Source organism: Corvus hawaiiensis, chromosome Z, assembly GCF_020740725.1.
Source record: "Corvus hawaiiensis isolate bCorHaw1 chromosome Z, bCorHaw1.pri.cur, whole genome shotgun sequence".
NCBI classification, from domain to species: domain Eukaryota; kingdom Metazoa; phylum Chordata; class Aves; order Passeriformes; family Corvidae; genus Corvus; species Corvus hawaiiensis.
In genome coordinates this window covers 68,801,300-68,827,460 of record NC_063255.1, presented here as the reverse complement: position 1 = coordinate 68,827,460, position 26,161 = coordinate 68,801,300, and the positions used below count along the sequence as shown (strand labels likewise).

Genomic DNA, 26,161 nt, shown 5'->3' with positions numbered 1-26,161 from the left:
GGCCATAAGTAATTACTGCAATTCTTCAAAAGTTCACTAATAATAATACTGTACCACTGGCTATGGTTCAGGTACGTAATGTTCCAAGACTATTGGGGATGGTTGATCATCTCTTGTGCCCCTCCTTGGTTAGGCATCAGAAGTTCCTGTTTATGGAGTGTTTCTGGTAAGCTCAAGGGGAGCTTAACTGTGCAGAATCATTAATCAAGGCAAAAACCTAATGAGATCATAGAGCAGCCTGTGGAGGAGGTAGAGGCCATGCATCACTGCAGGATATAAAGATGGATTAAGACTTAGGGGTGCCCAGTTGGGCACAAACTGGAATATAAGAAATTCTATTTAAACAAAAACCAGTTTAAATCAGAAGTGGTCAAATGCTGGATCAGGTTACTCAGAGAGGTGGTGGAATCTCCACCCCTGAATATACTCAAACCTGCTGTAGGTGACTAGTGCCTGCATAAACAGGAGGAAATTTATATGGATTTTACTTTTAATTAGTGCTAAAAGCTCCTTGGCTATGAGTGAAGTACTACTTAAGAATAAGAATATAAAATGGTGAGTGTGGTTATTTATAGTGATAAAATACTTCTGTTTACCACTATATTCATGACTGGAAGATTACCAATGCAGTTATATACAGCATTGCTGAAAGCTTCCAGTTTAGAATCTTTTATCCTTTATCTTTTAATCCAGTTTTGATCCTTTTATTTCAAGAATGCAAGCTAAATATATATTGATCAGCTGAGGCTTGTGACCTTTAGTTTGTGTCCAATATTTGTTAAAGCCACCAAAATTGCTACAAATAGTTGTAGTATCAGGGCTGTCAGACCATTTTCAAATTTCATATCTTTAAGCCCTTTTAAATTCATACATTTAAACTTACTGAAACTGTTCTCTTGCTTGAAAGTAAGACGCTACACTCTCCTACATTTGTTCTTTCCATTAATGCAGTCGTGGAAACAAAGGGGAGAAAGGCACAAGGTAGGGGGCAGGTGGAGAGTAGCTGCCCTTCTGGTTATCTTTCACCCCACACTCTGGTGGTGCATCCCCCACTCCTTTTCCAGGCCACACTGCGATCTGACAAGTTCTTGTTAGGCCTCAGCCATGACTGAACAGCACCGGGGCTCAGCTCCTCTTGAGCTTATCAGGAGCTAGCAAGCTCCTGTTTCCATAATAAACAACCTTGGAAACTGTTTCTGTTGCCTGACGGCTGTAGCATTGTTGTGCTAACACTTTCAGAGGAAGTGCTGATCCAAACTGCGGCCAGGGTGAAACATTGTTATGACTGAAGCCCACTGTCTCTCCGCCCATAAACACAGGTCCAAAATGAGACCCCTTGAGCTCTCCTGAACTGCAGCAGGCTATGACCAGCAACCTCTCTCTCAGAGGGGCTTCTCAGAGCCAGCTAAATCTTGTTTGCTGTAGTCACAGGATTGCTGAACGATGAGGAGTCCTGGGCCGATATACTCACTCCTTGAGGCCCAACCCTTCGTCCACTGAGGAGACAGAAAAGCATCCAAGCATCCAGAGTATTTCACTGCCTTTGAGGGGAATGTTTCACAGGTACCTTGCACTGATTCTTTGTCTGTGTGCACGTATGTATGCATATGCTACAGCAAATCTGGGAGAAATGCTGCTTTCTTAGATGTTTAAGTACCTTAGATATCTAAGTTAGGCCTGTAAGGTAAAGACATAAGCTAAGTTTAATGTTGTCCAGTGTTCTTTTGCTAAGTTGTTAAGCTATAAGTTAGGTTAAGTCCTGTTAAGTGTTATTCCTCTGCTAAATTGTTAAGTTATAAGTGAAGTTTAAGGTGTAAGTTAAGCACAGTTAAGTTTGAATGCTGTTTGGCTTTTAGGCCATTTTCCTTTTTATCATTGCCCTTTCTATCCTTTTGTCACACACACCTAAACACACCCACCCCTGATAGAAATGAACCAGGAACTGTTTCAATTGACTAATTTTGGTTTTTGGTTTGTTGCCTTGCTTTTTCCATATCATGCCTTAACTGTCTAGTAAGTAGTAGAGTGAACTTTGCTTTGTTGCACTGCTGCGTAATATTAAATCTGTTCCTTTCTGGTGCCCTTGCCAGTGATTTTTTAAGCAATCTCAAACCTCGTATGTAACTCACGTGTTCCCAAGCCCATGATTCTGCAGGGGCAAGTATCAAACTTGGTGTTTAATTTCTAATGTCAGTCTGCAGTAGGATTCCAGCTGCAGCCTTCCAGCTCTTCTGCTTTCCCAGAAGTCAAATACAAATTAGCATGCCTTTAGTTATTAGTTGAACATTTAGTTATTACAGCAGGACATTGTGTGAGACAGTGGCTGTATTTTCCATCAGTGGGAATGTGAGCTAAATTAGGTACAACATACTTAAGCAAGGAAACTGCTACTGTAAAACCACCAAGAAGGTTTAGAGCCAATCCATAGCACATGAGCAAAGCATAAAAATTAAATCTCTTTATTTGGACAATGTTCAGCTGACCAAACATAAATAAAAAAATGTGAGCAGTTGTTTCTGGCTGAAGTTCCTCATCAGCTTGTGAGTATGTGGGGTCACTGTTCTGGAATGGCTGAAGGTTCCAAAGATCTTGTAAATTTGTGTAAAGTCCTCTTCTTTTGTAGGTGCCCATATCCAATGCTTGGTATCCAATTTAAACAAGTAGAATTGCATTAATACAGCCATCATTTTCCGGATTGTTAGTTACTTGGGCGTATTTCCCTAGGGAGAAAAGGGAATATATTGTGTACAAAACCTTGAAGTAGTTCATATGGATTAGATCTTTCTATATTTGCAAATTCAAACAGCAAGTCTCTAAAGTATAGGGACTCAAATGCATTTTGAAATCTAAATCTACCTTCTACTGAGCTGTAAACTTATGCTCTCAAAACATTATATTCAAGCTCTTTTTTATAAATGGACCATTTAGAGTTCTGAATAGATTAAAAAAAAAATTCTTAGGCTTCCTACTGTCCAAGTGAACCCCTCTGTTAAACGAAGTCAGTCTGATCCTATGAAGACCACAGAATCACAAAATATGCTGAGTTGGAAGGGATGCATCAGGATCATTGAGTCCAACTTCTGGCCCTGCACAGGACACCCCCAAGAATCACACCATGTGCCTGAAAGCATTGTTCAAATGCCTCATAAAATCTGTCAGGCTTGGTGTTGTGACTACTTCCCTTGGGAGCCTGTTCCAGTGCTCAGCCGCAGTCTGGGTGAAGAACCTTTTCCTGATATCCAACCTAAATCTCCCCTGACTCAGCTTCCTGCTGTTACCTCGAGTCCTGTCACTGGCCCTGAGAGTGAAGAGATCAGTGCCTGCCCCTCTGCTTCCCCTCGTGAGGATATTGAAGACCACAGTGAGGTCTCCCCTCTTCTCCAGGCTGAACAGACCAAGTGCCCTCATCTGCTCCTCATAAGGCTTCCCCTCCAGACCCTTCACCATCCTCGTGGCCCTCCTTTGGACACTCTCCAATAGCTTTGTATCTCTCTTATCCTGTGGCACCCAAAACTGCCCCCAGCACTGGAGGTGAGGCTGCCCCAGTGCAGAGCAGAGTGGGACAATCCCCTCCCTTGCCCGGCTGGTGATGCTGTGCCTGATGCCCCCAGGGCACAGGTGGCCCTCCTGGCTGCCAGGCACTGCTGACTCATGTTCAACTTGCCACTGACCAGGACCCACTGGTCCCTTTCCTGGGCACTGCTTTCCAGCCTATTGTTCCCCAGCCCATACACACAACCATGGCTGCCCCATCCCAGGTGCAAAATCTCAATTGTTCATGGTTCACATGGTTAGTCTTTACAGACTTGTGGCATTGCTCAATGTGATACACAGGCAAACAAGCTGAGTCTTTGTTCTGAATTTCATCTGATTTGATTTTGGAAGCGCGAATAAAAGCCTCAAATTAACACTTAAAGCTTGTATTTTTAGAGTTGCTATTAGCTGCTTCTGCTACAGCCCAAACCTAACTTTTAACAATGGATCAATTATTACTAGAGGCTGAGGTCTTAACAATACATGATGCAATGAAGACTAAAGACTTTAAAAAATAGTTCTGCAGTATAACTAGCTAAACTTACCCCAAATAACTTTGCCCCCTTGTGTCACAAGGCCAAGCTCACTCACGTTCACCTCAATGACGGTACCCTTAGTAATTACTCCCAGTTGTGTATACAAAGGAGATGATGGATTCTTTTTTACACCCAGGATAGGTAGGCAAAAAGTAGCTTTAAGTTCAGGATGAGTCACATGTGCCTTCTTGAAACGTAAGCCCTGTTTGATAAAGAGTGTTAGAATGAGTTAGTATTTGCTTTAAGCTCTCACAACTGATATGGTTAAACATTTTGAGAATTATGTCCTCATCTTTATATGTTTAGAGATACTGGGAAGAATGAAACAACTTAAAATACAGAATGCCATCTGCCTACTGTAGATTGCCAGACTTATTTTAAAATCTGATTAATGACAAGATAAAGCTTTCCATGTATGTTTTCAGGATGTCAATTTTCAATAGTAGCCCAAGAGTAATACTTGTTACCTTGGACAATTTCTGTTCCATGAAGAAAGTATGGCAAAATATGAAATACTCATCTCCTGTAGCACTTTTTATCTAGTGACCTGCACCTCATAGAGGGTACTTCACCATTATGTACCATAAATTTTTCTGTGTCAATAAAAATCTTTCCAAGGCTGCTGTGTAACATCATCGAACTAGTAGTGAAGTACAATCCAACAGGCAGCCTGCACAGTGACTGTTGATTCCTGTGAGGGAACAGGAATGGGTATTTGTATAAAAATAACACTATATCACTGAATCCAGCTCTTCTGCCTGTGCACTGCCAGGATGATAGAGCCCAGGCACTGTTCCTGCAGCTGTGTAAGTAAAGGTCAGGCTGGAGGCACAGCCTTTCCCTTGCATACAGTCCCGACTGTGCTTCAAGATTACCTAAGACAAAAGGAGGGAATTCAAAGTCCTAGAACAGAGTGGGCTTCTGCAGTTCAGAGAATCACAGCAGCTTGAAAAAGACACCTCCAGCTTTAAAAGCTATGCAAAGTACCTTTGATAAACATTTTCCCATGCTAATTTGAGAGCCTGTAGCTTTAACTTACTGGCATCATCTGAGTTACAGGAATAAAGGCAGGTATTTCAACACAGACTGTGACTACAGAGGCATCTCCCCACCCCCCATGCTATTAGAAGTTTATATTTTTGCAAGGGAACTAATAGGAATGTTCTACATAAGTAGTGATCAAGTACATTATCATACAAGAAAGTTTCCTCACCACAGAAAATCAAAGCAGTAAATCAAAAGAACTATCACTTAAATGTTCTTTAAGGCTCTAAAACATTACCATTGGTCGAATGAATCGCTCGTACTTAGGAGGCTTCCTAGTAAAGCCATCTCCAACAAAACAAACTTTTGTAACCATCCTCTTCCATGCCTTCTTCTTTCTCTTCCCTGTACGAATCACCTTTAAAACTTCTGTTTCTCCTTGTGCACGAACCTTTGGCACAGGAACCTCCCACTTCCCCTGGAAGGAGGGTAAAACAAAAAAAAGGTCAATATTCTTACATGTCACACAGTTAAATGAAAGGGGAAAAACCAAAGCATAAAATTAAGTTTCTGTAAGGCACAGGGGTAGACTATACTTGTTATGCAATTCATAGCCACTTATTTTGATTAGCATTTAAAAGTTACAAAAATCAAGATACAGCATATGCTGCATTGTCCTAAACTGTGCAGTTACTCAAGGTTTCATGCTTTAATTAGCCTTTGCTTGAAGGCTGTTAGGGAACCAGGCATCAGCAACACAAAGTGGTCATTGTTACACGTAACTGTAGGTATCTGAACTTTGATACATTTACTTACAGCTTTTTCTTTTCTTTTTTGTTTGATCATGTTAGACAGGACCTTGGCCCGGGACTGGCCCTCTCTGTCCAGCAGGTATGCTGGCACAGCTCCTTTGGGTGTCTTTTCATCACTCTTCTGCTTTGTGTTTCTCTTCTCATGCATTTTAATGCTGCAAAGAAAGAAAACCAATATTAACAACACAAGAAAAAATACTTATTTTTAGATACATCCCTTTAATTTTTCTGTGTCAATAAAAATCTTTCCAAGGCTGCTGTGTAACACCATCAAACTAGTAGTGAAGTACAATCCAACAGGCAGCCTGCACAGTGACTTTTGATTCCTGTGCCTGCTCAAATTTTCCTTTAAGAGATATTTGTAAAGAATTATGTATTTATATTTAAGGAATAATACTAAATAATTTTCAAGGTAAACTACTATCTTCACCTAATCTTGTCACTTCCTACTAGGACAGGAACTCAAGAAAGACATGCACCTCTTTAAGGAACTTCTGAATGACCTAAAGTGAACACCAAGCACTTTGAGAGATAGCAGCTTTCCTCTCTGGTGACAAAAAATAACATTCTACTCCTCCTCTGAGATTTGATGCCAATGCTTACATATGTGAGGAATATGTGTTTGTAAAAGGGGCCAAGTTTTGTTAATTTTGAGGTCATTTACTGTGGGGAAGAAAAGACCCACAAACTAGTTAATAAACCCACTATCTTTAAAAATAGCAGAGGAAAACAGCTATCTAGACTTTGAAACCAGCAAAAACAACGTGGTGAACAGGTATGACGTTCATTAGCAACTAATGAGACTGTTAACAGCTTTTATTTCAAGTTCTGGACAACAGGTAAAATTTACAGAAAATACTTCTATTTATCTATACTTGACACGGTTATTTATCCTTGAAGAGAGGCCTCACCTTCTGCTCAAATACTGTGTACGCTACTGTATATTTTCTATTAACCATTAAAAAACGCCTGCTGCCTCTTGCTACAGTAACACAGCAGCTGATATAATGCTCCAAGGAAATGCATTCACTTTTTTTGTCACGATTACATTAGTCACGATTACTGCTCATCAACACTTCTCCCGGAGAGAACTAGCAGTGGAACTGTTAACATTTATTTAAGTCCTCATCCTCCTGCAGCCTGACTGCTATTTAAAACCGTAACATGTGACCCAAGTAATAACGAGCCCTTTGTAACAATATCAACGTCTCGTCTCAGCCTTCAAGCGTCAGGATGACAGGACGGCACCAGAGAGGAAGCGGACACTCACGTCTTTTTCATCTGTATCTTCTCGGCATGCCGCTGCTTATGGTAGAGCTTCGCCTTCAGCCCGATCATTTTCTTGGCCTTGCGGGACCGCTCGTGCGCCTCCCGGCCCTCCTTCTTCCTCCGCTTCTCGTGGTAGTCCAGCCGGTAGCCATAGCGCTTGCGGTGGAGCTCGATGTGCTCGTTCTGCGGCTGTGGGCACAAAGGCAGCGCGGTCAGCGGGCACGGGCGCCCGCGGGGCGGGCACAGCGCCTCCGCCACACGCGGGGAGGCGGCGGCCCACCCAGCGGTACCCCTCACTGCGGGGCCCACCCAGCCTTCCGCAGCCTCCCCGTCCCCGCCGTTTGCATCCCGCCGCCCCGGCCCCGTGTCCCGTGTCCCCAGCTCCCGTATCCCGCAGCCCCGGCTCCCACCATGTCGGCAGTCCCGCGGCCTCCTCCGCGGCGGAAAGGGCGGGCCTCTTGGGAAGCGGCCCCGGCTGGAAACTCTCGCCCGCGCCGCTTTGGTTCCTCCCGGCGGAGAGGCGGCGGTCCGCGCCCCCCGAGGGCTTCGCGGCTGGCTAGGCGAGACCGGGAAGAGGGGGAAAGACGGAGCGGGAGAGGCTGAAGAGGCGGTTTTTGCTGCCTGGTCTGTCAGGTCGTGGCAGGAGAGCGGAACGCGGGAGGGAGGTGAGGTGGCGGGGGAAGGGAGAAGCCGTTTGCTTTCCGGCGGCTGTGCCGACAGGGGCGGGGTCCCGGGCTGGGCCGTGGGGCCGGTCCGGGGGGCGGAAGGCGGCCCGGAGCCGGCGCAGAAACGCCGCCGGGGCTCGTAACGCGGCGGGGAAGGCGCTGTCGCTTTGCGGACCGCCACCGGGGATCGGCCCCTCGCGGGACTCGGCTGCGCTCGGCTTGGGGGCTCGTCACGGGCAGCGTGAAGGCACCGCGCTCGTCCCGCTCCCCCGGTCAGCGCAGTGCGCTGACCGCCAGACCTGTGCGGCTCGCGAGATGAGGGAGGGGAGGTGAGCGTGTGCGCTGAGCCTCTTACCCTTCACCGTGAAACTACTACGAAGCATAAAGTCACGGGAGCTGGACAGTGACGTCTCCTCAAATAACCAGAAGCCATCTAGGAATGCTTTTGAAGCTGCTGCACTTGGTCATTGTGTTGCAGTGTTTTTTGGCTATGCTTAAAAGGTCATAATACTTAGTATTTTCTGTTATTTCTGTCCTAAATAGGTACTTTGCCCTGCAATCCTTCCTCCTTCAAGACTAGAAAAGCTATTTGCACTTTGCTACCCAGTAATCGATGCTCTGGAGCTTGTCTGAGAGTGAGTGTAAACTCTGATTTTTATTATTCTGCTTAACTGTTTCCTTGAGAAGTATATTATTTTCATGAGAAATATATTTAGTGTTTGTAGGCATGCATTTATGCTGTATTGTTAAGGCTTAATGACATTATTATTACAGATCTGACACTTGATTTAACCTGCAAAGCAATAACCTGAAAAATATTAACCTGATTTTCATTAAAAAAGAATGACATTTTATGATTGGCTTATGTCAAAGGAACATAGTTAACCTATTTCCTGTCATAAACATTTTGTACAATGTTTACTTACCTTGCCAGGGAACAGCTTTAGAGACGGGAGCCAGAATGTTGAGAATTATGGGGAAATTTTCAGTGAATGTATTGAAGTCATCAAGTTTGTGCACTAAGGTAAACTTTCCCCCAATTTTGATACTTTGTGAGCAAAGGAAACACTTGGGTTATTCTGAGTAAACTTTTTTAATTGGGGTGTTGGTTTTTGTGTGGTTTTTTTTTGTCTTTAGCGGTTGGCCTCCAGACAATGCATACTTCATGTTGGAATGGGACTTAAGAATCGGGAGGTTGAATTTGTAATTTTTGTGTAAATTTTTTGACTACTTAACTCTTGTCGTTGTTAAATTATTTGCACAAATAATTAGATGTATTTCAAAAATTTTGGCTATTGGCAAAATACTTTGATGCTGCCATAGATTTTTACTGAACATCCCAAATATTATGGGGATTGAATCTGGTTTAAACCTCAGTGTAGGCATCATCTTCAAGCATCTGCTTCTAAATAGTTGGTGTTTTTACCTTATATGAGTACCTGCCAACAGTATCTGTTCTTGTAGGTATTTTTTTTAGTTAATTTTTCTACAGCTGCCAAAAATTTAGCTACAAAGTAACTAGTTGTAACAATAAACGTTACGTATGATTCTTTTTTCTTTCAAGTACATGTATTTCAGAAGGACAAAAATGAGAATCGTGAGTGTGACACAGCAAAACTGCAGTCTGAGAAACTACAGTTCTCCACCAGGTATAAGTTTATGTTGGTTCCTTAATAGTAAAGATTAATTTAAAAGTGAGTAAGAATAAAAAATACTGTCTATTTCTGTGTACTTTCTGTTTCATTGTATTCTTTTGGTCATTGTTTATTAGAATTTAGTGCATGAAGCATAAATAGAGGACTTAAGTAGCTTAAGGACTGAAGAGTTTTGTGTTGCTGCTCTTTTCTCAGTACATTCATGGTATAAAGCTTTTAGAAAGCAATAATAAGAAAAGGTACACGTTATAAGAGGACAGGTCAGTTGTGAAGTGTGCTGGAACCCCTCATTAACAGTTCCTGTAAGATGCTTCTTTAATGTCTCTCTGGTGAGACAGATGATCTGTAGATGGTGAGGGAATGTTAGCTTAAATACTGTTGAATTCTGTTTGCCCTATCAAAGATGAACTAAAGTACTATGAGAGTTCCTGAAACACAACTTCAATAGATTGAGTGACTGGATTTGGGTTAGTTTCAAAAAATATTACCGTGACAACTTATTTTCCAGCTGAATTGTGTGAGAAAGAATATATCTTGCAAGAAAATAGCATTTAAAACTTCCCAGTCCCATATTTTCTCAACTCAGGTCAGCTTGCCTTTTATCACTGAAAATTATGCTGTATAGCTTCAAGGCTTAAAGGAGAAATAACTTTTCAGATATGTTATATAATCACCAGTTCAGATGAATGTCAGCATTACAGTTGTCTTGAACTGAGGTATGCTTCTGCAGAGTAAGATATTACTGTGCTGATGATACTTTTCTGTATTGGCTTTTTCCTGTTCTTTCTAAATTACAGCTGTCTTTTGAAGTGTTTCTCTTTTTTTGAGGTGAAGAGAGGTTTATTTGAAATTAAGCATGTGTCTTTAGAAATGTGAGGTGGTAGAGATTACAGATTATCATGACTTGCGGCTCTGAATCTCTTTGTTTTAAATAAGGTTTTTAGAAGTTTTCTTAATATATTTCTACGTTGGGTTCTGTCTGAAAAGTTGTTGTTTCATTTTGTTTGTTTCCAGGAGATGTTAAGTCTCTGCATTCTGTCATTAATCCTCATATATCCAGGTACATCAAGCTAGTTTATTGTTTGGATGTAACTTCAGTCAGCAGTGTGATAAAGAATCGTAGGTTGTTGCCATGCCTGTCACATGTGCATGTTTAATTTAAAGTTAGTACTTGCTTACCTTTACCCTTGTGACATTTCAATATATAGTGCTTGCTGGTGGCACAGAGGTCTTGGGTTGTCTCTTGCTTGCACCATCATAAACAAAACTGGGCTGTTGGAGAAGCTCCAAAGCCATGGTTTTTGGTGGGAGCTGAAGAAGGGGGAAGGATGTCTTGGCAGCTAGACTGCTGCTGTGGGCAGGGCCGTGTGCTCTGTGTTCGTGGGAGCACTCTGCCACGTTAAGTGGGGGCAAGACAATTAGGGGCTAAGCTGCCAAAGAAATGTCTTGGGGCTGAAGTTCCTTGGGAGGCTGCTGAGGGTAGGTACGGGTGTACCTGAGGGTGAGGTCAAGCTAGTATTAATGGTGAGCATGGGGGCTGATGACAAGCCTGTGCTGCGCAGAGCAAGCGAAGCAGTTCTGGAAGCTACTGGTGAGCCACTTCAGAAAGGAAGAGTAGGCTGAACCAGATCAAGGACAACTTCATGGGAACTTGAGTGCTGTATTTGGGGTATAAATGCAACAGATTGTTTTGGGCACCAGGTCAGGGATTGGGATGGACAAGAGAGGGGAGGGGCTGCTTCTGTTTGTGGGGAGGGCAGATTGGTGAGGATGAGCCCAAGAAGTGGCCTTCCCTGAAGTGGGTCTAGGAAACCTTTTGCAACACTGTTCAGTACTACTGATTTGAAGAAAATCCACCATATGCCAGGATATTCATTCATTCATTCCTTCAGTGTTAGAATGTACGCTGTATCAGATATGCAGCAGAGGAATAATGCTATAAATCTGGTGTAGTATTCTTGGGAATATTAACCATTTATGCAAATAAGAATTATCACAGGATAAAAAAATTACCACACTAACCACAATGTTTTCACTTTATGTAGAATCCGAAACATTGGCATTATGGCTCATATTGATGCAGGCAAAACTACAACAACAGAGAGAATGCTGTATTATTCTGGATATATAAGAACACTTGGAGGTTAGAAATACTTTCTGTATTTCAGTAGGTTTAAGAAATTTAATAGAATACAGTTACATGCAGTACAGTTGCTGGTGGAATACCTCATGTAGAAGGCAGTTGTTCCAACACTGTGCTGCAATTTGATTGAATCTTAATGCATATTCCTTTGTGTTCTAAGGCAGTGCTGCTTTGAGATACCAAAGGTTTGTATTTTTCTTTTACTTTTAGCACATTATGTTTTGTTTAACATTTAATTAGAGAATCTCCTTATTTTACTGATTGCTCATTGGCCATTCTGGTAAAGCAGTTTGTTGAGTTCTCTTTTGACCTGTGAAGAAACCAGAGTAAAAAAAAGTATCCATTTCTTTTGAAAGCCATAGTGCAGGAAGAATTCCTTGCTACACCGACTTTAATAGAATTCTTCCAAGATTGAAATGGTCACAGCAGCCTCTGTCTGTGTTTCTTTTTGACCTCTTAAATTTTATACCCTGTTCTCTACTGTGTATGACTGATAGAATATGTTAGGCTTGTGAAGTGGTTGAACTTGCATCCTGCTAATTTAAAAATGTGGAACTGCTTCTCTTGTTATTAAAAATTAAGGAAAACCCAACTTCTTACTTGGTGGTTTGTTTGTTTGTACTTTACTTTTGATTTAATTACCTTGTGATTACCAAATTATAAAATGTCAGTCACATTCCACCCAGTGAGGGCAGCCAGATTTTTAAAAGCTGTAGTTTGTTCATGATTTTGGACTTTAAGATGCTTATGGTGTTAATAGAATTAAGAACAACAACAAGGTTCTTGGAATTGCTTGTCTTTCACTCGTAGTGCACTTGTTCCTTGGAAAGGGAGCCTGGGTAAATTACCTGACACTACAATATTTTTAAAAAAGCTAATTTTCATAGCTTATACGTCTGTATTTGTAAAAGGGACTGTATTTCTAACTCTCTCTTGACATCTGTATTCAATGGCAATTTCAGATTTTGAATTGATTACCTACCCAATCCTGCTTTCTGTTTACAGATGTTGATGATGGAGACACGGTGACAGATTTTATGGCACAAGAGCGAGAACGTGGTATTACCATTCAGTCTGCTGCTGTTACATTTGACTGGAAGGACTACAGAATCAATCTGATTGACACCCCAGGTACTGCTTTTTAGCTGTATTCATATTATTAAGGGAGAGTGGGTGAGGTGGAGTGTCACAGGGTGTCTTAAATATGGTGCAAAATTTAATTGGTTTAATTGCATCAGTAAAAATGCCTAAACTAAGCTCTGTTCAGCTTTAGATATTTATTGTTTGCTGATTCCAAAACTAGCTTATATAAAGAAAGTTCAGATGTTTCCACATTAAGTTGTTCTCACTGTTATAATTCTCATTTCAAAGAGCATGTGTATTTCCCTGCAAGTAAAGAAAAAGTTGTTTTGACATAATTTGAAAGAAAAAAATTGTTTACATGTGTAATGACCTGTTGATGTTGCCTGTTTGAATTATGATGGTATAAAAGGAAAATTGTTTTTTAGGTCATGTGGACTTTACAGTGGAAGTTGAGCGTTGTTTGAGAGTCCTGGATGGAGCAGTAGCAGTGTTTGATGCTTCAGCTGGTGTTGAGGTAAAATCAACTGTTAGATTCTTTTGTGTGTGCATGAAGTCTGTCATGGGAAAGGGGAGAGATTTTCTCAAATCCTTTGTGTTTGATTAGTCTGTCAGTTCCCCAGGAAAGATGAGATCCCTGTGCCCAGTCAGTCAGTGTCCCATTATGGGTATCTGGGGACCCTTCACTGAACGGTCCACTGGATCAGAGTGTGGTTCAACTACCTTGTTCAGGTTCATGTGCAAACAGAAAGACACCCTCCTGGGGTGTCCTTAATTGGTCTGTTGGTGCCTCAGGGAAGACCCAGGAACACATGCCAACAGCGTAAGAGAAACCCCTTCCTGGTCCTCCACAGCCGAGTACATTACCTGCTGCCAGCAACTGTTAGCCCCCTAAAAGGACTCAGACTTAACAGTTCATGGAATAACATTCCTCATTAAGAGAATCGAAAACTGTGACAGATTAAGGTTTGAAGGCTTCTGGTGATAGCATCTGGCTGCAAAAATGTATTCAATGCAACATACTAAGCAGCTCTAATCTCTAACCAGAGCTAGCGTGATGTAGTCATTCCGCGTGCGTAGAGTACGGTTCTAACCCAATCGGTGTTGCTCTGGGAGAGAAGACAAGTTCAGTCCATCAGGACTGATCCCAGAAGTTTTCAGAAGTCTCTAACTTCTCCCCATTTTTAATTTACTTTTATACTATTTTTGTGTTTAGGTGGAGCTTGAGTGACTGTAGTCATGCATCATGTTCAGTGGGGGTGGTCGTACCTTGTAGGTGGGTAATGTCAGGGTTACATCTGAGATGACCTTTGAGATGGAGGTGTATGTCTGTGATCTTGCCACAGTTCCTGGTTCAACAGCAAGAAATCTTATTTTTTTCTCCCTTGGTTGACAGCTGCTATGTGGTTTATCAGCTACAAAGTACCATTGAGTTCCCCCTCTTGCAAGGATTTCGGCAGAGCCTGGACACAGTGTCTCCACTCTGCTCCCCCTCAGCATATATTGTGTGTGGGAAGTCAGGCATGCTGATTGCATCCTATCTGGGGAGTAGCAACTGCATTTCACCCTGTAATTTCCACACTGCTATAAATTCTGTTAGAGCATGAATGCACCTTCCCAGTTTTCTCTGATTTTACCTCCAGTCACCCCCAGTCATTTTCCCACAGTGTCTTAATAACTTAAATAAGACTGAAATAATGTACAGAGATTTCGTTCTGTATTCTCTCTCTTGATGCTTTTATCAAAATTCAGCTTCAGGAAGCTGAGAATTTCATTTTAAATCCTGTAGTGCACAGGAATTTCCATGGTAATAAACAGCAAATAAGTGGGATTACAATTAGAAGTTTGGCATGTTTTTGTTGTTTTGTTGTTGTTGATTGTTACAAATTGATTGTTGTTGTTACAAATGGTGATTGAGGTGAATGCTTCTGACTAGCTCCATAAATGGAAAGAAATTAATATCTGTCAATTTCTCATTTTCAGGTTTCATGTAGAAAATAGGTAATTTTCTGCCAGATTTTCTCCCTCCCCAATGGCCTTTTTAACATAGTGCAGAAAAGATGGAGGCAGGCTAGAACTGGACTTTTTATAGCATAAGACATTTCAGTAGTTCAGTCCTGTAGAAAATTACATGTGAAATCTCTCTTGCATGGGACATACTTTTTCCCTGGATGAGGGATGAGAGAACTCTTAATCACTGTAAATCACATTATTTGACTTGCTACTGGAAAACATTTAGTTGCCATTAAATATGAACCTGAACTGAGCGATAGCCTCCACCCCTAACAACAAAACAATTAGATCTGCTTGTTTTTTTCTGAAACTCTGTAGCAAATTCTTGGATTATTCCATGTGTTGGTAAGAGACTATTTCTGAATCTGAACTCATTTTTCTATATACCTGCTTTAACTTTCAACTAAAAAGAAATGTCTCAGCAGTGCACAAATTACTATCAAAACCACAGCAGTTTTTAGTGTTGTATATGTAGCCACAGAAATGCCTGCCTATGTGTGCCTAAGTAATTTGGCAATAAAGCATAAAGTTGCTTCATTACTGAGTTTTTCCCATATATGCCCCCCGTAATGCTTAGTTTCTCTCCATATTCCCTTGCCACTATGCCTGCTTGCTCTTAATGCAGGAAAGGGAATGATAACAGCTGAGACAAGATGAGACAAAGCTGCTTGTGAAGTTCATCTGTGTTGCTAGATATGGGATTGTCACAATACAAAGCACAGTTCCCTTCTCTTCTCCAGACTCAGACCTTCAGTGGTGTTGGGGAGCGTATAGTTCAGCTGTTGGCACTAATGTTTCCATTTTGTCTTTTGTCTTTTGCTTTAGGCACAAACTCTGACAGTCTGGAGACAAGCAGACAAACACCAGATACCACGAATTTGCTTTTTAAACAAGATGGACAAAAACAGGGCAAGGTATTTAGGCAGTTATTTTAATCATTGCTAAAAAGCTTGTAAGAGAATGTCTAGCATTTTCCTGTTAAGCGCAGAGCAACCCAATTATGTTAATACTTACTATATACTTCTTTGATTATGCAAATGCATATTTTTGTGTAATTACAGGAGTAATTTTTGCAGTAAATAGGGAATGGTTGACCTATTGTCACTAATGTCGTAACTTTTTGTGTAACGTAGTATCTGTTTTTTTTCTATAGTTTTACATATGCTGTTGAGAGCATCAAACAAAAGTTGAAGACAAAACCTTTGCTATTACAGGTAAGATTAGAAATTAAATACTTACTTCCTTTCTTTTGATGGGAACTCCTTTCTTAATTTTTTGCAGCTGTCTGAAGTTTTTGTTCTATTTGCAGTGGCCCATTGGGGAAGCCAAGAGCTTTAGAGGACTGGTTGATGTTGTGACTAAGGAGCAAATAATTTGGAAACCTACTTCTGATTTGGATGATGGAAAAAATTTTGAGCGAAAGCCACTGCAGGAGACTGATGATCCAAACCTGTTCCAAGAAGTCCAGGATGCAAGAAATACCTTAATAGAACAAGTAAAGTTCTAAAGTAAATACATAATATATTTGAAACCATTACTTAGAGCAGTAGAAAAAATAGACTGAGAGGGACGTCTGGAGGTGTCAGGTTAAGTGACCTGCTCAAAGCAGGGCTGACTTCAGCATTAGATCAACTTGTTCAGGCTTGTTCAGTTGAGTTTTCAAGTCAAAGAACGATGATTCTCTGTAGGCAGCCTGTCCCAGTGCTCATTTCTTTATGTCCAATGGGAATTTATGTCCAGTGTTGCAAGCTGAGACAGCCATGCTGGTGCTTTCCTTGTGTACCTCTGAGGAGAATCTGGTTCTGTTTTCCCTGAAGTAGGCCCACTACCACTATTTCAAATAGTAAGAGACAGTATTTGCATCCTCCTTTAGCCTCTCCAAGCCAGACAACCCCATCTCTCTGGGCCTCTAGCTGCTCTCCAGCCCCACTAGCGGTTTTCCAATGGAGTTTGTACAATTTGTCAGTCTCTTCTGTTCTGGGGAAGCTCAAAACAGACAGTACTTGTACTGTCTTAGATGCCAAAAGGTATTTGGTATGCGAAGCCTGACAGGTGTGACTTAGAACCTGCGGGGTATCCATACACTTCTAAAGTGACAGCTAGAAGCTGGATGGGATGTTGCAGGCTGGTCAAAATAGCACTAAATACTGTGTTAGAAGCAGCTCAATCCAATCATAAATAGATTTTTATTGGTAGGGCTGCCTTCCACACAACTTTGAATAACATTGTGAAAGTGCGTAAACAGATTGATGCTAGCTTTCTGTTTCCTTTGAAACTGGAGAGATCTGTTTTATATTGCTCTGAGTTCAGTAGAACATATGCACAATCTGGTTTTCAAACTTACTAGGTTTTAAATGGTTGTATTAATACTCAGCCTTTTATCTTAAGAAATATATTGTCAGATAAAAAGGTTTGTAAGAACAGTGTTGGTTTTTTCCCCTTTTTTTTCTGGGCCCTTCCTGAAGGAGGAAGAGGTGGAGCAGTAGTGTGATAATTGAGATAACCTTGTGTTCATAAACTATTTTTCAAAATGCTTTCTATGCTGTTAATATTCCTTATCAGAAACACTATAAAATGTAGCATTTTGAATACTGGCCCTTTTGCACACTTTCCTTTTACTTAATTAAATGAATTATTTCCTTTATCTCTCATGTTTTAACTATTAACTTGATAAGATTTCTAATTGCTCATCAAGGGTTTATTTCAGAGTTTGGCCAATTGGTGTTGTAGCCAATAGAGGGGGCAAAGTGCCTTCCTGTGCTTAGGTGTCCTGAGTCTGTGACAGTGCAGGGGTGTACGTGAGACATGGTTTAAGGAGTTAAGTTACGTGTCGAGATAACTGGTACAATTTGGAAACAGATACGTGCTCTTGGACCTACAAATCCTTGACATGAAGAAGGTCAAAATGCCCTGAAGCTTGTCTGTTTTTTTCCAGCTGAGTCTCTGTTGGCTTGCAAAGGTTACTTGCTGCTTACTTCAGGCTTCACCATGTTTGCAGGACTGAAGTACATCAGTTAAACCCTCTATGGCTGGAGGTTTTTTTCCATTTCAGGGACAAGTACAAGCATTCTCTCTCCCACAGATGTTTTGCTTGACAGCAGCTTTATAAGTGGATTTTAATGTTTTTTTCCTCCCATCCGTTCTTGAAGCCTTCATTTCCATAATTTTATGTGATTCGGATTTGTAATTGCTGATGTCTTTAAAGGCTTTGTTCCTGCTCTGTTTAGCTATATATCCTAAGTAAGATTTGTGACTTGTATATGAAACTGCTATATGCCAAATAATAAAGAACGATTCTGTTGAAGGTTGCAGATCTGGATGATGAATTTGCTGAACTGGTTCTAGGAGAACATAGTGAAAATTTTGACTTAATATCAGCTGACAAGGTATTTTTTACAAGTGTTTACTATCTCTTATTCTGAGGTTTTGGGTTATTCTTCCGTTGGCTCATGCAAATTATGATTTTGCAGTTTGATCAACAAAAAATAGATCACACCAGCTTCTGTAGTGAATTAACAGTTGTGTGAATTTAGAATAGAATGTATTCTGGCTTAGTATGAATTTTATAAAAATGCACTGTGATTCTTCAGTGTGCTAGGCATAATTTTAAAAGTTGGGTACATTTGTTCAGGAAGTTGGGGTTTTCTTTTTTTTTTGAAAATTACTGCTGCAAAAGAGTTTAGGGAAAGGTGGATGGAACTTTCAGGTGGACTCAGTGCAGTTTGTGACTGAGCTGCTGATTCTCACTAACAAAAGTAGCATCTCAACTATTTTGAAATAGTTGGATCTTTAGACACTGCATGTTGATAGCACTGAGGTACAACATACTGAATTAAAATGACTGTTAGAACAAGAACAGCAGCAGATCTATATGAAATGTTTAGAAATCTTAAAACCAGTGGCTTCTGTTTTAGCATCTAAATGTTCAGGTTTATGGTTTGGAGCTTGTTAAAAGCAGTGAAAGGAGTTTGGATCAGTGATGTATTTACAGACATACTTTTTAGATTTTGGGGATTGGTTAGCAGTATCTGATACCTGGAGCAACTTAAGGCTAAATTGTAATTCATGCATTAACAGAAAATAATTCTTTTTTTGCAGTTGCAGTCTGCTATCCGCAGAATCACACTAGCTCAGAAGGCTGTCCCTGTCCTCTGTGGCAGTGCACTGAAGAACAAAGGGGTGCAGCCATTACTGGATGCTATTACTCTGTACTTGCCCGCACCTAATGAGCGTTCATATGAGTTTCTGTAAGTATGGGTAGAAGAGGAGATTCAGAAGTAAGAAAACACAAAAGGAGAAAATCAGATATATTAACAAAGCATTCATAGTCTTTAAAAATGTTTACCCTCTTTAGTTATTAAATAGCAGTGGAGATGTGTGGACAGAAAAATACACTTGAGTACTGAACCTGCTTTGATTAGTTCTACTGGAACTGGATGCATTTATCTCCAGCTGTCAAACTTGCACTTCAGAATTTTTAAGTATTTTTTTAATCTGAGGATTTTATAAGAATGTGGTCTAGGGATCCTTTTTAGTATTGACTGAATCACATGACATCATACATGTCCTGTTGGAGGTGGAACTGCTTAGATTATTATTTATTGGTACAAATTATGGTTTTTGAAAGTCTGCCTCCATTAACATTACAGTAAGAAACATACCACCTCTTAAATGAGTGGAAATTTAGGTAAATGTGGGTTTGAGTGGATTAATCCTACAAGTATGCTTTTTGTTGTGCTTTTCATTTTGCAGACAGTGGTACAAGGATGATCTGTGTGCCCTGGCATTCAAAGTTCTTCATGATAAATGTCGTGGACCACTAGTTTTTGTTCGTGTTTACTCAGGTTCATTGAAACCTCAGTCAGCTGTATATAATATTAACAAAAGTTGCACGTGAGTAAGAGAGGGGTGTGGTTCAGTGTAGCACTGGAATGTCTGTTAAAGTCCTCAATAACAGAGAATTTTATTTTTAGAGAGAGAATGAGCCGGCTGCTCCTGCCTTTTGCTGATCAGCAAATTGAAATACCATCACTAATGCCTGGCAACATTGCCCTGACTGTTGGGTTAAAACAGGTAATGAAAAATATTGATACCGTAAGGGAGCTTGTTTCACTAGAGTGCTTTCTATTTCTATGGCACTCTGTCTCAGATCTGTTCTTGATTACGGTGACATATGTAAACTTGCTTTATTTGAAGTATGTTCAGATGTACTTCCTCCTAAAATTAAATACCACAGTGTACAAATATCAGTAATTGACCTGGAAACTGCAGTGCTGATCGGAAAGGACTGAAAGCTGAAGTTGTATTTTGTTAGGGTTTGAGCTTGTATTAATAGTGTAACTCTTAAAATGCAGTGTAATGCCACAGAGACCTCCTGTGGGAATGGAGAATAATGTTCCGAATCAATTACCCAAAAGAAACAGTTTTAAGTTACAGAAGTTTGTTTCATGCTTGCTTCTATTAGTTTATTAATTAATTTCTTACTGTCTGAATAGGCTGCATGAATCTCATTTGCACAGATCTTCTAAAATGTTACCAGCTTCGGCATATATTTGGGTTTACGGTTTTTGGTTTTTTATTTCACATCACTTCCTCTGTTGTCTGTAGAGTGCCACTGGAGATACCATAGTGTCATCAAAGGCTTCAGCTGTTGCTGCAGCACGCCGAGCCAGGAGGGATGCTGGGGAAAAGAAGACGTCTGTGAGTGGTGTAGACAGTCTTCTGCTGGCAGGTGTTGAGATCCCTGAGCCTGTCTTCTTCTGTACTATTGAACCTCCTTCAATGGCCAGACAACAAGGTACAATGCAGCCACCTAGTTGGATGAATGAGTTGCACAAACTTAACGGCCAGTGATCTGTCTAGTATGGTTCTTTCTGGTGTTTGGCACTGATGGTATACTTTAGATCATGGTTGTCCATACCCTTTGCTATTTCTATGTCAAGCAGGACTGGTACTGCTACTTTTCTAGTTTTTGGGTCTAGGAAAGTAGTAGTTCATCATTTAGAAATGGAGAGGTGGAGGCACTCAGAATTCTGAGTTTTGCTGCAGTCACACTGGTGGGCTGTACCTACTGTCCCGAGTACAAATAATCTTGAAACGTGGGGGGTTTTTTCAGTTGGCACTCGCAGTTTTACTCTAGAAAGTCTTCATATACCAAGACTTCTGTGTGTCTCGTTAGGGTTCATCCTTGCATCCCTACTTAAGACCTGTAATCTTACTGTCTTTCCCAACAGTCTGTACCAGAGGGCTTGGTTATTTGACTCTTTTTGGAAATACCCTTTAAATTCTCTATCTTCATTCTAACAAAGCTGAGCTTGTTTGGGGGTGAAGAGGAGGAGGTATAACTACCAGTGTACTGTGATAGAATGGAGCAAGGCAGAAAACAGATTTGAAGAAACGTGTCTGCAGGCTGAGCCACTGGGTTGTAGGGTGTTACTGATTTTGTGATGTTTGGATGTTTTAGTTTGCTTTTGTTTGTTTGTTCACTTTTGTTGCTTTTTTCTTCCTAAGACTGTGAGGTAGATAAATGCAGTCTCGGCTCTTGGTTCATCATTCTGCTGCTTTCCTCAGCAGTTAAGATAATGGGGAATCAGAAGAAAAAAATAACCCTGTACAAAAAACTATGTACATTTTCATTTGAATGATTTCATGTCTAACTCATCTTGAAATATTTAAGTAAATCATGTAACAGTTGACATTTTTTTATCTGTACAAAAGGACCGTACTTTTACTGACTTCGTGAATAATTTGTAGGTTGCAGTCTGTCTTCATAGGAGCACAAAATGTCACTCTGTAAATAGTATGTATAATAATTAAATTACTCTGTAGCACACTTAATTTGTGGAATAAAATCAGAAGTTGCAGATTACTTGTATTTTGACCTGACTGTTTGCCAAAATCTATGCTCCTCTAGTATCCTTTTGATTGTTTTGAGGAAATAAAGTGATATTTAGGCACTTACTATGATTATCAAATTACTGAATTCACTTCAGATATAATGTTTGATATTTCTGTACAGACTTGGATAATGCATTGAGCTGCCTTCAGCGTGAAGATCCAAGTCTAAAAGTGAAGCCAGATCCTGACACAGGACAAGTAAGATGAATCTTCTATTGCTCATCTTATAACATTATTTTAGCATGTCAAAACCACACTTTAGTTAGTTCATTTGCATATTGAGATTTTTCTTCAATAAAAAGGACTCTCTAAATGTTTCTGTGATACATGTACAAGGTTCTGTGAAACTAAAATGGAGTCTTGGACACTTGTGCTTTACAGAACAGAGGGAGTCACCCTATGCTCTGCATGTTTTTGACAATTCTGTATTTAAAAAGGTTTGAATTACGTAGTCTTTAAGGTTAGGTAAGATTATCTTTTTTACAGTGGTCACAGTACTGGTAACAACCCTCACTTAAATGGTGGCTATGTCGGATGACTTAAAGCATTGTGTTTCTCTAGGGTCCTTAGAATTAGAAGTATTTATAAGAGACAAAAGCATGCAAATCCTTGCTTAAAGAATTTGTATTAAAACCTGAGTTTTGCATGTTTTTCCACTTCTCTGCTATCCTCTCACCAGACTATCCTCTGTGGCATGGGAGAACTACACATAGAAATCATTCATGACCGAATCAAACGTGAATATGGAATTGAGACTTACTTGGGACCTCTTCAAATAGCATACCGAGAAACCATCTTAAATGCTGCCCAAGCTACGGGTAAAATAAGTGAATGGAAGGAACATCTTGTTTCTGGTTTTGTAGCTTGATTTACTTTAAATAATAAATGAGTAACTTTCAGATGAATTTTATGGTTTTTTTTTCTTCCCCTGCAGATGTATTGGACAAAACAGTAGGAGATAAACGACACTTTGTAACTGCAGAGGTAGAGGTAAGGCCCAGGTCAGGAGAAGGAGCAACAACAAAACCCATCATCAGCTATGCTGAGAGTGTCAGTGAAGTGCTACCCAAAGAACTCCAAGGAGCTATAGAAAATGGAATCACAAATTCATGCATTCAAGGTAAAGGAAGTCCTATGACAGCTATACTGGTCTAATATTTTTGTAAGAAGCAATTCTCTAGAAGGAAAACCTGCTTGGTAGCTTGGAAACTAAAAGATAGTACGTACTAACATCTGTGTAAGGTACAAAGGAAAATTACAAAATGTCTTCAACTACAAAAATTGCCAAACACCTTTTTCTCTACGCCAGGAATGGAAGGCAGAATGCCTTTGGTTTGCTTTTAAGGTTGATGTCATCTCAGTCAGTCAACAGTGAGCTTGGAGTTGTTTTGGTTTATTTTTTAATCTGGTATAAGAGATGAGGCCTCTTGATGACATCACATAAACCATAGTGATGTAACAGAAATGCTTTCATAGGCCAGCATGTATTACACTTCTATTACTGTTACTAATGCATTTTTTTGATTTTTAAATATGTTAAAATCATGACTTTTCAGTAAAAAGCCTTATCTAATTGCAAAGTCTGCATTTTCTAAAGGACTAAAAGTATCCTTGACATTTGATTAAAAACAGAAAGTCTTAAGTAACTTGTGAGCAAAAAACTGCCTTACAGTAAAATCAATAGGTAGTGGATTGACAAAGGAGAATTTCTCTGTAAGGAGCAGCATGAAGTGATTTTTCAATGTTGTTTTGTGGAATTGGAAAACATCTCCCATCTTTGGCTGTGGAGTGACTCTTAACCATGTGGTTTCTTTGTGCTCCTTGAAGACACTTCAGAACTGTGCTGTCTCCAGCCTAAAATAGATGCCATTAAGTGCTTTAAAAAAATAAAAATACCTGGCCATGTTCTCTGTAAAAAAAAGTGATGCTTTTTTTCTCAGATGTGGTTCAGGCCTCACATCTAGTCTAATACAGTTTGGTCTGGTTGAGAGTCCTGGGTTGGAGGGAGGCAATGTGCGTAGAATACTAGTTTATCCTTTATGGAATTGAGTTACCCCTGGAGTTTTGGTCATGTGTTAGTACCAGGCATTGCTCTGATTATATTGTGTTCAAAAGGAAAATATAGAAAATATTCTGGCTTCTGGGTAACAAAAGTTCTCCCTACTTTTTCAAATGATGGCTTTTTCAACAGACTAGTTTTAGATAATATAATGTATTTAAAAGTAACTTTTTGGCAATGGTTGTCTGGATGAGTATATTCAGGAGCTTCTTGAAAATTATCTGTCCTTTGATAAAGTGAGTAAGAAAGTATGAGTCTGCATTCCTTTGTCTCTTTTGGCGAAGTTAGGTAATGACAAAACCTCAAAATGAGGGACGTGACCAGTAGCCACACCTCTGAGGGGAGGACAGGGAAGGAGAGAGCAAAGAGGAAAGTGAGAAGCTTCAAATTAATTCTGAAGAATTTTTGCATGTGTGTTAATACTCTGAAAAACAAATGAACTTCTTTCTCTTTCCTTTTACCTCTTCTCCCTGGCCCTGCCCAGGACCTTTGCTTGGATTCCCAGTTCAAGATATAGATGTGACAGTGCAATCACTGACAGTGCATCCGGACACCTCACACACAATGGTATCAGCCTGTGTCTCCCGTTGCATGCAAAAGGTACAGTGAAACCGTAAGCTGCTGTGGAACACAGCAGTATGATCTACTGCTGGGAGAATATATGTGTATCAATACCTGGTCATTGTTCCTCTCTGCATGCCCTTGTAATGCCCTTGCTGGGGACTTTATAGCTTTTTAAAGTAGAGTTTGAGACAGCTTTAGTGATATAAGTACTTGTGTCAATTTTATTTAAAAAAACCCGTACAAATACATCAGTAACTTCCTACCTTTCTATGTAGGCTTTGAAAAAAGCTGGTATACAAATACTGGAGCCCCTGATGAACCTAGAAATCACAGTAAGTGAAGATCATCTCAGTGCAGCACTTGCTGATCTTGCACAGAGGAGAGGCAATATTCAGGAAATCCAGTCTCGTCAAGATAACAGAGTTGTGGTTGCTGCTGTTCCACTAGCAGAAATGATGGTATGTGATTACCTTACCAATTGCAAAACTGATCTTTTTTATATGCTTTAAAAAAATTTGGCTTCAGTTTACTTTTCATTTTGTTATGGGTAAGTAAATTTAGAATGGATTTTTTAAATTGTATTTTAATTCCTGAAGGTCAGAAGGAGTGCCCACAAATTGAGTAGCTTTTTTATGCCCAATTCAGATTGCTAAACCACCACATATTCAGCTGTAAGTTGAGAAGTAGTAGATACTACTAAAATAGGTTTTACAGAGAACAGTTTTTTAAAAAGATTATTATTGACTCATGCATGTATTGCAATTATAATACAGTAATACTGAAAAGTTAACTTACTAGTACACTGCAGTGTACGTCTGACACTCTTTTTCTCTCTGTGGTCTAAGCAGCTTTGTATGCTAACTTATCTGCCCCTTATCCTAAATTGAGTGATGTGTGTTCTCCATTCTGTCCAGGGCTACTCCACTGTTTTGCGTTCTCTAACATCAGGCTCAGCAACCTTCACATTGGAGCTTGCCAGTTATCAAGCCCTGAGCAGTCAGGAGCAAAGTGCACTTCTTCACAGGAGGATGGGGCTGGTGTGATCTTTAGGAACGATATTTTCTATCCTCCTGTTAAATATTTTCGTATGTACACCAGTGTGTTTGTCTGGGATGAACTGGTAATGGTGAATAATGAGTTAGCAACTGTATGAACAGACTGTTTTAACTGTCCAGGGAGGAAGGTTCAAGAGGCTCTGTTCTGCTGGCACAACCTCGTGATTGTAAAGCAAGGATGCAACCAGAAGTTGTTGGTTTGCAAATTCTTATCTTGCAGACATCTGTAATGAGAAGTGATGCAAATCCTCTTAATAGAAATGAGCACTAAGTCCACGTTAATGTGCCACTGGGACTGTTTTCTTAATCTAGTAAATAAAATTTGTAAAGTTTTTGTCTGTCAGTGAAATAACTTTACAGTTTTGGCACTCTCTATCTTGATTTGTTTTTGGCTGTACAAAAGGATATTGTTAATAAGCACTTTACACTGTACAACTTACCAGTATTACTTTTACTGGTAGAAACCAGTTATGAACCAGAGTTCAGGGCTAGGTATAATTTCTACCTGAGTTTCCATTAGCAAGCAAGTGAAATGGATAATTCTGCAAATCAAGTAAGATCCATGCAAGAAAAATACAAGAAAGGCAGTTGTCCCAGGACAGTAATTCCTACCTACCATCCTGCAGTAGGTTGAGAAAGGATTTGTTTGTTTACCTTTAGGAATGAGTGAATTAAGCTGTAATGTTCTGATGTGCTATAGATTGCAAGTATCTGGTTTACCTAGAAAAGTGGCAAGTGATACTTTGAAATAAAGAAGATTGTTTGCTCCTTACTTAAATAGTGTCTTAGCTTTCTTCTTCTTCAACCTTAAAGTGTATGTAAATTCAAACTAGTAACTCTATGTTATCAAGTTTCATGATCTTACAGTGAAGAATCGCAGTTCTTTGAAAGGTTA

The 26,161-nt window shown here is 40.1% G+C and overlaps 2 protein-coding genes across 5 annotated transcripts; one reads left to right on the top strand and one right to left on the bottom strand.

Moving 5' to 3' along the window:
• Window positions 1–2,443: 2,443 nt before the first annotated feature.
• NSA2 (NSA2 ribosome biogenesis factor) lies at window positions 2,444–7,631 on the bottom strand. The gene is made up of 6 exons (XM_048292778.1): window positions 7,546–7,631; window positions 7,137–7,324; window positions 5,871–6,021; window positions 5,353–5,532; window positions 4,080–4,272; window positions 2,444–2,720 (listed from the first exon to the last, which is right to left on the bottom strand). The coding sequence occupies exons 1-6, from the start codon at window positions 7,546–7,548 to the stop codon at window positions 2,653–2,655; spliced, it is 783 nt and encodes a 260-aa protein (XP_048148735.1). The 5' UTR covers window positions 7,549–7,631; the 3' UTR covers window positions 2,444–2,652.
• Window positions 7,632–7,684: 53 nt separating this feature from the next.
• Window positions 7,685–26,038, top strand: GFM2 (GTP dependent ribosome recycling factor mitochondrial 2). 4 transcript variants are annotated; one of them, XM_048292767.1, is made up of 22 exons: window positions 7,685–7,800; window positions 8,344–8,435; window positions 8,735–8,824; window positions 9,365–9,449; window positions 10,470–10,515; window positions 11,501–11,598; window positions 12,604–12,729; window positions 13,107–13,195; window positions 15,517–15,605; window positions 15,845–15,905; window positions 16,001–16,186; window positions 17,997–18,077; window positions 18,790–18,938; window positions 19,444–19,584; window positions 19,665–19,764; window positions 20,299–20,488; window positions 21,710–21,786; window positions 22,268–22,406; window positions 22,523–22,708; window positions 24,132–24,247; window positions 24,487–24,669; window positions 25,126–26,038. In XM_048292767.1, exons 3-22 carry the CDS (start codon window positions 8,762–8,764, stop codon window positions 25,252–25,254), a joined length of 2,334 nt encoding a protein of 777 aa, XP_048148724.1. In that variant the 5' UTR covers window positions 7,685–7,800; window positions 8,344–8,435; window positions 8,735–8,761; the 3' UTR covers window positions 25,255–26,038. The 4 variants fall into 4 exon arrangements, with proteins under 4 accessions (XP_048148724.1, XP_048148721.1, XP_048148722.1 ...); XM_048292764.1 differs by lacking the exon at window positions 7,685–7,800 and adding an exon at window positions 7,859–8,129; XM_048292765.1 differs by lacking the exons at window positions 7,685–7,800; window positions 17,997–18,077 and adding an exon at window positions 7,859–8,129.
• Window positions 26,039–26,161: the final 123 nt, after the last annotated feature.